The sequence below is a fragment of the Typopeltis vanoorti genome, chromosome 24, assembly GCF_054136105.1.
Source record: "Typopeltis vanoorti isolate ZY-2024b chromosome 24, IOZ_Tvanoo_1.0, whole genome shotgun sequence".
Classification (NCBI taxonomy): domain Eukaryota; kingdom Metazoa; phylum Arthropoda; class Arachnida; order Uropygi; family Thelyphonidae; genus Typopeltis; species Typopeltis vanoorti.
Window position 1 is genome coordinate 75300270 of NC_143572.1, and position 12239 is coordinate 75312508.

The 12239-nt window shown below is 35.5% G+C and overlaps 1 protein-coding gene across 1 annotated transcript in view; it reads right to left on the reverse strand.

The window, feature by feature from the left end:
• Window positions 1-12239, reverse strand: part of LOC150093413 (lysosomal dipeptide transporter MFSD1-like) — a 214904-nt gene that overhangs the window by 61904 nt on the left and 140761 nt on the right. The window contains exon 10 of the mRNA XM_090413277.1: window positions 1910-2007. Coding sequence (XP_090269403.1) covers window positions 1910-2007 — 98 coding nt within the window. The remainder of the gene's footprint in view (window positions 1-1909; window positions 2008-12239) is intronic.

The window sequence follows — 12239 nt, forward strand, 5'->3', positions numbered from 1 at the left end:
CAAACCCAGGTCTTCCCAACCAAAGGACATCACTGATATTGACCAAGCTAAAAATAACTTGATACAAAATTAATAATGGAAAAACTCATGTACAAAGATTATTTAATAGTATAATTTTCGCCTGTATGCACAGGCATCTTCAGTACATATTAAGCTCAAATTAAACAGAATGACATCAATTACATAGAGAATAATTAAGTTTTGTTTTATATTTTAATCTGTGCTAATGTAACTTAGCATTTCTACATTTCAGGGCACAAACTTATTTATTATTATTTTTTTTTATGTCAATTCCACTCACAGAAGGTTGAAAACTGATAACATATTTTAATGTTGTAGGTAGACTAAGGATCAGAACCATTGACTCTTAGTCTAGAACCCCTGATGTAGAGACCACACACAGAACTTTTGTCAAGCCTCCTATCTATCACCTAAATATTTGTGAAGAACTCTCAGTATGATTTATTATTATTATTATTACTTTGAATTTAACATAATAATAAACTGAAGAGGCCCAGACTCCAAGCAATAGCTTATTTCTTATTATTTTTATATTTTGTACATTCTTTCCATGTGAACTTATGTCGTTGCCCGGTAGCATCCTCTAGCAAGAGGATTGCAGCAGATGAGCAGCTCTTCTCCATTTCTCTCTGTCTGTTGCCTCCGTCATTCTTAAACCAGTCCATTCCACAATATCATTGAACCACTCTCTAGTTGGTCTTCAACGTCTTCCCCTCAACTTTCCCTTGTAATATAGTTCTTGTCAGGTGTCCCGAAGAATCTCTCAGATGTCCTGCAAATCTGGTCATTCTTTGTATAATATTCTTGAGCAGTGTTCTTTCCATCCCAACTCTTCTTAAAACTTCTTGACTGATTTGATATTCTCTCTCTTATGTACTTTGTTGAATTATGGCATTAGTAATAATTTTCATGTCTAGAATAGAAATGAAAGTGGCTTTTAGCCTTTTCTAGAATCAACTTTTCTCACTCTGCAACTCCTTTTCTAATGACTTAAAGAATTCTTCTCTTTACCAATATCTTCTCTGAGACTACAGGCAAATGCATTTTGTTCAATTTTGCATATGGGAATTTGAAATAATCTCCTATTCAAAAAGTTCACATACATCTTCAGTATAAAATCCATAGCTAATTTCTTCCTTTCTTTGTTTCTTATTAGAAAATAAATTATCTTTTAGACGGATCTCATATGGAGCTTTCCGATCATTTACTTATAATACCAGTTACATCAATGCCTACTTTCAATTCTGTTAATGAATTGTTTTAGTAGGTGATTTCACAGTTTGTTCTGGTTCCTCCAAAGAGAGAAAAGGATTCTTATTCATATCCTATTCAGCATGATTTTTGATTATGCTACATTATTACAGGGCATGTACACTTTTAGTCAATAACAATTCAATTTAGAGTCCATTAGGTGGAATATGAATTTCATCGCCTGAGACCACCACCCAGCTTATTGGAGGTCTGAAGTGGATGAAAAAGTCTTTAGTCTCTAGAGCAGGGTTTCCAGAATATGTAAAAATAAATAAAAAATTACAAAAAATATATAAAAATTGATGAAAATGAAAAAAAAAAAATCCTTAGCCTACCCATGGTACAAGTATACTATAGGTTTAGTAATAACCTTGGTAATTAGTAATAATAGCCCATTCTCAACTGTATCCATGTGGATACTTGAATACAAATCAAGTCAGATATATATATATATATATATATATAAAAACAAAACAAAAAAAAAAAACACCTGCAGTGCAACCCAGTTAACAAGCCTATTTACTGCCTATTTTCACATCTTTAATAAGTATACTTAGGAATTTAAAGTTCAAGAATAAGTGTGATACAAGTCTGCATGTATAATTAAATTATTTTAACTATCTAATGTCCTGCTTACGCTCCATATGCTGTGCCAAGCTGGTACTCAGGAACTACCAATGCAACCATGGGCCACAGTCCACAGGCCAGTAAGGAATAACCTATACCCATAAGAACCTACAATGAAAAGTAAATATTTCAAGCAGTCATTAATATAAAAATTATGCATTCCATAATAAAATCATAGAATTTAAAGAAGCATTAAGCTGAACGTTAATTACACAGTATTTGAACATAAAATGAATAAAATTTTCCAATATATATATGGAGGGAAATACATATCTATTATGATAATCTTCCATTTTACAAAAGGTTGCCGGTCTGAAATTGCATCTTCACTATTCAACTTACTGGCTAGGGATTTGAATCCCACTATGACGTGGATAATTGGGAATGTATTTAGGTCATTGATGATTTTCAACACCCAGTGTGAGACTGGATATTGCTGTGGAGGCCTGAAGTCATGAAAAAAATAACCTATCTAGTTCCTAAAACAGAGTTTCCAGATTATCTAATCCTCTGACATATCACTTACAGTATAGTATGATAGAAAATTACAACCTTTCATGGAAAAAGAATGATATAATAAGTTTAGTTTTGATTATTAGGTGATTTGTGTTTTTAAAATGTTAAAATAAATTAGATGTTTTTTTTTTTTTATAAATATAATGTTTCTTTGTCTTTGTGCATAATAAACCTCAGTGACACTCGACTAATTAGAGCTCCCATAGCTCAGTCAGTATAGACAAAGCCCTTTGGTTGGAAAGACCTGGGTTTGAATCCTGTCCATGACGTGAGGAACCTTTATCTGGTCTCTTTCGACTAAAGGTGAGTTAGCCAGTCTCATACGGGGGTAGAGGAGTTTTTTTCTCCCAGAAACTCGGGTTTTAAGTCCCTCAGAACAGGCAAACCAGCCAGTAGAACACATGCAATTTACAGACAAGAATAGTTACGGGCATGGGGATAACTGCCTTATCCTTGTATTACGGTTAGAAAATTCAAGGGCTCTTAAGTGTCTGTTATAGCCACTGATGAATGGATGGATGGATACCTAACTAATTAATCATAATGTCCTAAAGATTAGTAGACCAGTTTCTAAGGGATGCAAAACCAATTTCTTAGTTGATAAACCACACAGCATCTCACAAAACTCAGCGTTTTGTGAAAAATTCCAGAAAACATTTCTTCAATCACAATTTAAAAATCCTAACACTGGCAGGCAATCATTACTGTCACCAATCTGTAGTGCTTTGTAAGTAACAACTAAGTTTTATCACTGCCATTATTTTAACATTTCTGTGTTGTGTTTGTTCTGAAAATTAGCCAGATGAATTATCTATATCAATTGACATTTCTAGGTATATATAACAACATGTTTTATTTGAATTCCGCATATGTAAATGTAAATAGATAAATGATTAATTATATGTTGTTTGTTTAAAAATTGAATAATGATTTAAAATAGAAATATATGAAATCACATAGTACACAGCTAATGGATATTGGATAGTTAGGCTTCTTAGGATTTTATATTAATTATATCCCAGCCTTGTTGGGCAAGTGGATCAACTACACACACACACACACACACACACACACACACACACACACACACACACACACACACAGAGTTCATCAAAAAAATGTATACACACTTTAACAGATATCATCTATGGACTTTTTTCGAAATTGGATCGAATTACGGTAGCAATATGTAGTATGATGTTTTCTCAAAAGATGTCGTTCCTCACATGAATACTAGCATCAACATGTGACTGGTAGGACAGTCAAACAAAATGGCTGAGGCATGATTGTCGTTCAAGGAACGCAAGAACATTTTGAGCCCCCCCCCCCACTTTCTCTTGATTTAGCACCCTTGGACTTCAATCTATGGGGGGGGGGACTCTAAAGGATGTAGTGTATCGTAGAAAACCAGCAACACTGGTGGCCCTTCAGAAAGAAATTGAAACGCCATGCACAGCAACTCACCGGACACTTTGGCTAATGTTGCCCAAGCAGTAGTTCATTGTAATAATAAGTGTCTGGACGCTAATGGTAACCACTTTGAGCACCTCGTGTAATTGTAGAAGTCAAAAGTAACTTGTATTCATCCCTTGATGTTTATATAAATTTAGTATTACAATTTTTACACAGGTTTTTCTTTTGCTGAAGTGTGTATACAATTTTTTGATGCAATCTGTATATATATAAAATTATGGTAAGAAAAAATAAGAAAAAAATTCTTAGCCCACCCGCACTATTAGCATACTCTAAGTTTACAAGCCTTTTAAAGGTGGGAGTCACAAAACCTATAACTTTTGGTACTTTACAAAATAAAGAGCTCTTTTATAGCAGATAGGCTGTTAGGTATAGTCTTTGAATTACAAAAGTAATACTAATGAGTTGCATTATTAGAACATACTTGTCAGCTGTTTTTGTTGTCATGTAAAAAAAAGTGAACTAAGTGCTGAGTAAGCACGATGGCTAAAATTTAGAAGCAGCTCATTAGCAACAACAGTAGTTGTTGATTCAAAGAGCCAATGGGGACTATGTTACTAAGTTTAATGCACTGAATGAATGAGTTGACTTGGGACTTAACCAACCAAATTGTATTCCACAATGCCATGAAATTTTATTGTCAATGATAATTATGCATCATTAATAATGCCATTTTGCAATATAAAGATGTGCACTAACTCAAATGGAGAGAAGTAAATAAGAAAATTAACCATTTAGTTTTGAGCTGAATATAAATGAGAATTCAGCAGCTTTCAGAGGTGAACTCTAGTCTGAAATATATAAATATTACTGGAGAAAAAGAGAAGGAGTTTGAAAACAAGGACCAAAACTTGGAGACTCAGTGACAAAATCTGAAGAAAAATCTGGAAAAGAAGAAATCACATCATGACAAGTATGAATGTGCTCTTAGGATACATGCTTACTTAATAAGTGCAGAATGTAAGAAAGTGTGAGCAAAGCTAAAAAGCAGCATGGTCACTTAAACAGAACAAGGGAGAAGGCTTTTCTTAAATGCTAATAAACATTAATAGGACTGTCTTCAAGCAAAGGATATGATTTATGGTCATTATAGCCATTTATCAAACCGATAACTGACAATTTTCAAGTTCTACTAACTTGAAAAATGTCAGTCATCATTTGAAACAAAAATAAATAAAATAACCGCTGCACACAATACTCAGAAACAAACTGGGTATATCTTTACAATATCTCTGCTTATCACTACTTTACTAAGTAGTGATAAGCAGAGATATTGTAGAGATGCATGGCTGTTCTCCATATTTAAATGGCTTTCTCGGGGATAGCCATTAAGGATATCTTGGTTCTATGAAGACTACTATTCTGTTTGTGGCCATCTCAATGGATAGATTTAGCATAAAGACAACTACCTGTTTGAGCTAGTTAATGATTGACTTCCAGAAATATACTATTAACCTTTTTTTTATATTTATTTAAACATCTAATATAACTTATTAATCATTGCTTTCAAATTAAATTGTAAATTTCATTTATAGATTATGCATGTTAAGGAGAAAAAATTTACTTTGCCTGTTTCCAGACAATGGATGTCATTATATTTTAGAAAGTTTGAGGGCTAAGCTTAAGAAAGAGTTGTTTCTTCAACTTTTTCCATGTATAGATTGGCAACAGGTGAAAATAATAGACCAGTGCCATAACAAGGGTGGAAGAAGTGGTACAGGTGCACCAGGTACAAAAATAACAGAGTTGGAAAAATGTTAACAGATGGGACAGGGCACCTGAGATAGCAAATGCTAGAATTCAATTAACAACACACATTATAGTGAGAATGTAGGTAGTGGGAAGGGGGGAGGTGCTGGGATACGTAAGTTTCTCGATCTTGGGATTTAGTGGCAGCAGAGATAGTGCTTCAGAAATGGGTGATTTTCAGTTTGTGGATTCTAGTAGTGTGTTGGAGGGTGGAGAGAATGTTAAAGATATATATGGATTTAGCCTTGGGCAGTTTAGTGGATGGGAGATGGTTTGTCTGATGGCCATGATTATACATGCAATTGTAAACTGAAAGCAGAATGTGTGGAGAGAGACAGAGAAAAACATAACTGTGAGGAGGAAGAGTGAGAAAAATTGGAAACAGCAAGTCAGGGATGGTAGTGAGAGAAGTAACATTATCTCTCAGTAGATGTATAAATGGAATTTATACACCTACTGAGAGATAATTACTTAAAAATCAACCTATCATGTGCCACTCTGTCAAGTGCCTTGGGAAAATAAAAATAAAAAAATGACAGTGTGCCTTACCCTCATTTTTTTTTTTTTTTTTTTGATTTTCCCAAGGCACTTAGCAGAGTGTCACATGATAGGTTGATTTTTAAGCTGCATCATATGAGTGAATATAAGGATAGTGGATTGGATTCACGACTGGCTCTCTAAGAGATATCAGAGAGTTGTATATGGGGGAGCAGTATCAGGAAGTGGGAAGGTTACAAGTGGAGTTCTGCAGGGTTTCTGGGATCATTACTATTCAATCTTTATGTCAATGATATTGCCACAGGAATACCGAAAGATATTCAGTTGTTGTTTGCAGATGATGTGGAGTTATTGGTGCAAAGCTGACAGACTGCATCTAAATGGTTTTGGTGTTATATGTCTAGCAAGAGCTTTGTTCATCAAGCATGCTGAAGTACAAATTCAGAAGAACTTAAGCAATTAGGGTGGAAGCAGGTGAGTTTGTATGAAGACACCCATTAGGTGAGTGAGTGTGAGAATGACCAAGTGCAGAATCTAGTTTCTCAAGCAAAAATATTAAATAGGATAGTCAATTCAGGAAGTAAAGGTGGGGGGGGGGGGTCAAAACCGATGCTGAAGTTTCTATATACTAATGCCAGAAGAATCAGGAACAAGAGGAGTTTTTGGCATTGACAGAGTGAATTGCAGCCAAAAAGAATAGAAGATAGACAGGAGAGAGTCACAGTTCATTTGAAGCAGTGAGATTAAGGCCAGTAAGACAAAATATACAGTTGGTTGTTGCTACAGGGCAGCGAGCTCTACAGATGATCTATAAGACATGCATTGCCAAATTAGTACAATGAATACAGGTAGAATGATTATTATGAGGGACTTCAACTATGGAGATATAGACTGGAAGGAAGAAGGATCACAAGGCAAGAAGGAAATGGAAGAGAGATAACCTACTGAGAGATAATTACTCGAGGCAGCATGTGATGGAGGGGACTAGAGGTGTGAGAGTATTGAATCTGTCATAGGATCAAAAGAGCTATCCATAACCAAGGTAACCACATTGCCTCTGATTAGTGAAAATGACCATGCAGTCTTGACTTGGGAGATTATACAACATGAGGAATATTCTGTCATGAAGGGGTATACAGTAGTCCACCTTATCGACAGGGGATATGATGCAAGACATCCTGGTCAGGTCCCTCATAATAATTAGACAGGTCGAATGATTATTATGAGGGACTTCAACTATGGAAATATAGACTGGAAGGAAGAAGGATCACAAGGCAGGAAGGAAATGGAATTTATACACCCACTGAGAGATAATTACTCGAGGCAGCATGCGATGGAGGAGACTAGGGGGTGTGAGAGTATTGGATCTGTCATAGGATCAGAAGAGCTATCCATAACCAAGGTGACCACATTGCCTCTGGGTGAAAATGACCCAGAGCAGTCTTGACTTGGGAGATTATACAACATGAGGAATATTCTGTCATGAAAGGGTATACAGTAGTCCACCTTATCCGCAGGGGAATATGATGTAAGACATTCTGCAGATAGTGCCAAACCCTATATATATATATACTAAGTTTTTCTTTACATACATCATCATCACAACACTAATTACGGGTATAGACCATATTGGTCTGTTCCGGTGTCTCATTATCCATCCAATATCCTTTTTTGAGGTCTATCCTGCCATCTCTTTCCAATTGGCTTATATTTTAGTATTTGTTTAATAAGTTGGGTGCTGGCCATTCAGTTTACATGTTAAATTCATTTTTGTTTATAATTGTTTAGTTTTTCTTCTGGGTCAACAACTCTATACATATATATACCTATGATAAAGTTTAATTTATAAATTAAACAGAGTAAGAGATTAACAATAATAACTAATAATAAAATAGAAGAATTATAACAACCTACTGTAATAAAAGTTATCTGAATGTGAATGTAATCTTAGCAACACCTCAGCATGGGTTTTATTATTATTCTTATTATTTATTTACTATTTTAAGAAGTTGAGAACTTTCACCTTTTTTACTTAATAAGGAAGCACTTTGGCATATCCGAATTGCCAGCATCACTACTCTTGTGCTTTGGGGCCATATTAAGTAAAATAAGGGTTACTTGAACATGAGCACTGCAATACTGTAACAGCCGATTTGATAACTGAGAACTACTCAGAACAGCATGCAATTTAAAACTTATGAATTGCCTATTACTAAAAGAAAGAGAGTCATACAGCTTCATTTCGGCAATGTAAAATTACATAGGCAAAGTGAATATTAGATTCAACATTATTTCAATGCTGAATGTTTGTAGAAACAATGAAAGTTTCGTAAGTTGACCCAGGAGCTTACGTTACAATCCTCAGCATCCCTGAGTTGCCTTAGCTACTTAAATCAAGTAGTGCAAGCTAAGGCAACTTAGGTATGCTGAGGATTGTATTCTCGTAAGCTCTCAGAGTCAACTTCTGAAACTTTCATAGTTTCTACAAACTTCAGCTTTGAAATAATGTTGGATATAATATCCACTTTGTATATGTCATTATAAATTGTTTATTTCTGGAATTTTCCATTTGATATTTTTGGACCAGGGTTGACCGTGGATAAGGAGGGACATCGGTATATGGAACTACAAGGTAGGTGATTATGACAAGCTTAGGAAGAAGCTTAAATCTGTGCCATGGCATAAAACACTGCAGGGTAAGGATATTAGTAGTGCAGGGAGATAGTTAAGGGTTATCTAGAGGAAGCAATATTAAATTGTATACCTAAGGTAAGGAGGGTCAATCAGGCAGGAGTAATGTGGATGAGTAATATCATTAAGTACAAGCTGCAGAAAAAGAAAATGCTGTGGAGGATATATAAAGAGTGACCAGTAAACTCATGAACAGTACAAGGCTCATGAAAAAAAGGTGGCCAGCATGTCAAGGAAGGCAAAATCAGATTATGTTATGAGAAGAATCTAGCCAAGCAGGTCAAAGGAAATCCCAACGAGTTCTTTTGTTATGTGGCAAGTAAGAGGAAGAATGACTATGGATGATCAACCTTAATGAATGATGATGGTCACGAGGCAACAGAAACAGATAGTCAAGTTACTGCTTTAACATATGTGATAAATATTAATGTGGAAACAGAGGTGGATGAATTGGAGGTTCTTAGATATTGCAGAATATCAATGTAAATATAGCTGTGGGATTAGATGGGATATCATCTCAGGTTTTGCGAGAATGTGCAAGGGACCTGGCAATGCCTCTGACTAAGCTCTTTAATTTAAATCTCAGCTCTGGTAGAGTTCCAAGAGAGTGGAAAGTGGGCAAAATAATTCCCTTGCATAAGGAAGGTTCTAAGACTGTAGCAGTAAATTATAGACCAATCAGTATCTTAGACGTGGTGGTAAAAGTACTGGAAAATTGGTCAAAAGAGAATATTCAAGAATGACTAGATAAAAATATGATAGTATGAGGGGCAACATGGCTTGGTGAAGGGTCATCATGCCTTAATAATTTACTATCTTTTTCTAAAAGAGTAACAGCAGATTGGATCAAGGAAATGGCTATATGGTGATTCTGCTGCTAAAGGTGGATAAGAGGGTAGTTGCTGGACAGATATCAAAAAGTGGTATATGGAGGGACAGAAATGAAGCAAAAACAGGTTACTAGTGGTGTGCTACAAGGTTCAGTGCTAGGACCATTGCTGTTTAATTTATACATATATGATATAGGAAATAACTTGAAAGGAAATATTCAGTTGTTTGCCGATATAAGAAATTAGGTAAAGTAATAGTTAATCAAGGCAATGTTGAGAGCTTGCAGGATGATTTAAATAGGCTGCCAATGGGTAAAGATAATGGATTTCAATTCAGTGTGGAGAAATGTAGAGTTATACATTTTGGGATAAACAGATTACAAGCTGTGTATCACATTGATGGTACTGTACTCAACAAAATAAAGGAAGCTAGAAATTTAGGGGTAGTGGTAGACAGAAGAGAATTAAAGTTTAGAGGATATATTGCTAAGGTTGCTAAGTTAGCTCATAAGATACTTGGCTATTGAAGAATACACTAACAAGTAGAGATAAAGAAGTTGTTTATAAGGCCTTGATACATCCACATCAGGATTACTGTGTTCAAGTCTGGCCTGCTGGGTTTCTTGGGGGATATGGAAACAGTGGAGAAGATTCGGAGGCGAGTGGCGAGGATATGTGGATTACAGAAGTTGGTTGATAAAAGAAAAAGAGTTGATATGATAGAAACATTTAAGTTGCTTAAAGAGTTTTACAGGATTGATGCAGAAGAAATGTTTCAGCACTTGGCTGGACAAGCCAGAACAAGGGATCATCTCTGGAAATTGAATAAAGGTGTGGTTAGTAGGAGTGTGAGGACCAGATTTTTTACTTGGCGAGTTGTGAATGAGTGGAATGGGTTGACAGTCAGTTGTGAGTGCTTTTTCCGTTAATGGGTTCAAGGAGAGGTATGATAGATTGTGTGAATAGTTTGGGTCTCCTGTGTCTTCAGACTCCATGAAAACACCTGTACAATAATAATTTTAGTAATAGTGCTGATGTTTTGGCTCTTCAAGAGGATTTTGAATAAACTGAAAGGTGGACAAATGAATGGGGATGTCAGTTGAATACAACTAAATGTAAGGTTTTAAAATTTGGGATCCACAGATGAAATGCTTCATGCTCACTTGGTCGAATTATACTGGAAGAAGTGAAGAAAGCAATGGATCTTGAAGTGATTGTGGATAGAGATTTGAAGCTCTGAGGACATATTGCAAAGGATGTGAAGACATCTCAGAGAATTGAGGCAATGTCGAGAACACTGACCACGAGAGATAAAAATTTGCCGGTCCATTGTATAAAGCTTTGATCAAACCACATCTGGATTTCTGTGTTCAGATCTGGTTACAAGGATTTGAAGGGGATGAAGTAACCTTGGAGAGGGTGCAGAGGCAGATAATAAAAATTATATCAGGAATGTACAACACTGATTATGAGAAAACACTGAGGACATGCAGACTGCAGAGTTTGGTGGATAGAAGGCAAAGGGGGGATGTGGTTGAGACATTTAAGCTGTTGAAGGGTTAGTAATTTTTCATATGGTACAAGGGAAAGGAGCAAGGACAAGGGCCCATCTCTTGAAGTTGCAAAAGAAGGTGGTGAGTAGCAGGATAAGAAGTAAGTTTTTTGCATGGAGAGTGGTAGGAGTATGGAACACATTGCCTGAGAGGGTGATGAATATGCAGACTGTGGATGAGTTTAAGGAGCAATATGATAGACTGTGTTTACCTCCTATGATGAGTCTTGTGACTCCGTGGAGGTCAGGAAAATAATAATAATAACAAAAATTTACTTGATTACGTATAAGAATATATTATGCATACAATCAGCTAAAAATACATGTTACTGTTGGATTCTGAATAAGGAGAAATTTAAATTATTAATATTCCTTACAGAATCCAACTTAATCCACCATACCAAAGGCTATACTTGTAAAAATTGTTTGATATTAATCCCATGATTATAAATTATTATTCATGTAATTGCCTTGAGCTTATTTATTAAATTTTATTAATTAATCTAAAATATGTGTTAGCAATGATAGAATCTTGCATTGAAATATTATTCTGTTTATTTTGATTATTCCTAATTTAATATTATGAGGAACTGTATATATAAGTTTAATATGCCTTATGTGAGTTATAATATTTTCATTTATCACTACCAGTATGTAAAGGTATAATGTTATGCAATGTTTCTGTTTTTATTTTATTTTGTTTGTTACTATGGAGATGGGCTAGAAATAGCTAGCGTGTGCTTGGATCGCGAGATATGGAATTCAATGGGAGAGAAAGAATTGACATAAGCTAGAGCGTGTGAAACGGTTTTGGCAGGAAAAAAGGAAGGGAGGTATATAAGCTGAGAGCGGAGAAAACCGGGGCTCTTCTCTTTTTCAGGACTGACCATGCTGGGGACACAAGAGCATGGAGTATAGCACAGACAGACGAGGAGAATACTAGAGGCAGCAAAGTAAATGCAAAGGATTGCTGTGTCTAGAACTTTAGTGCTGTAATTGGAATATTTGAGAATCGGGAAAGTAATATGGAA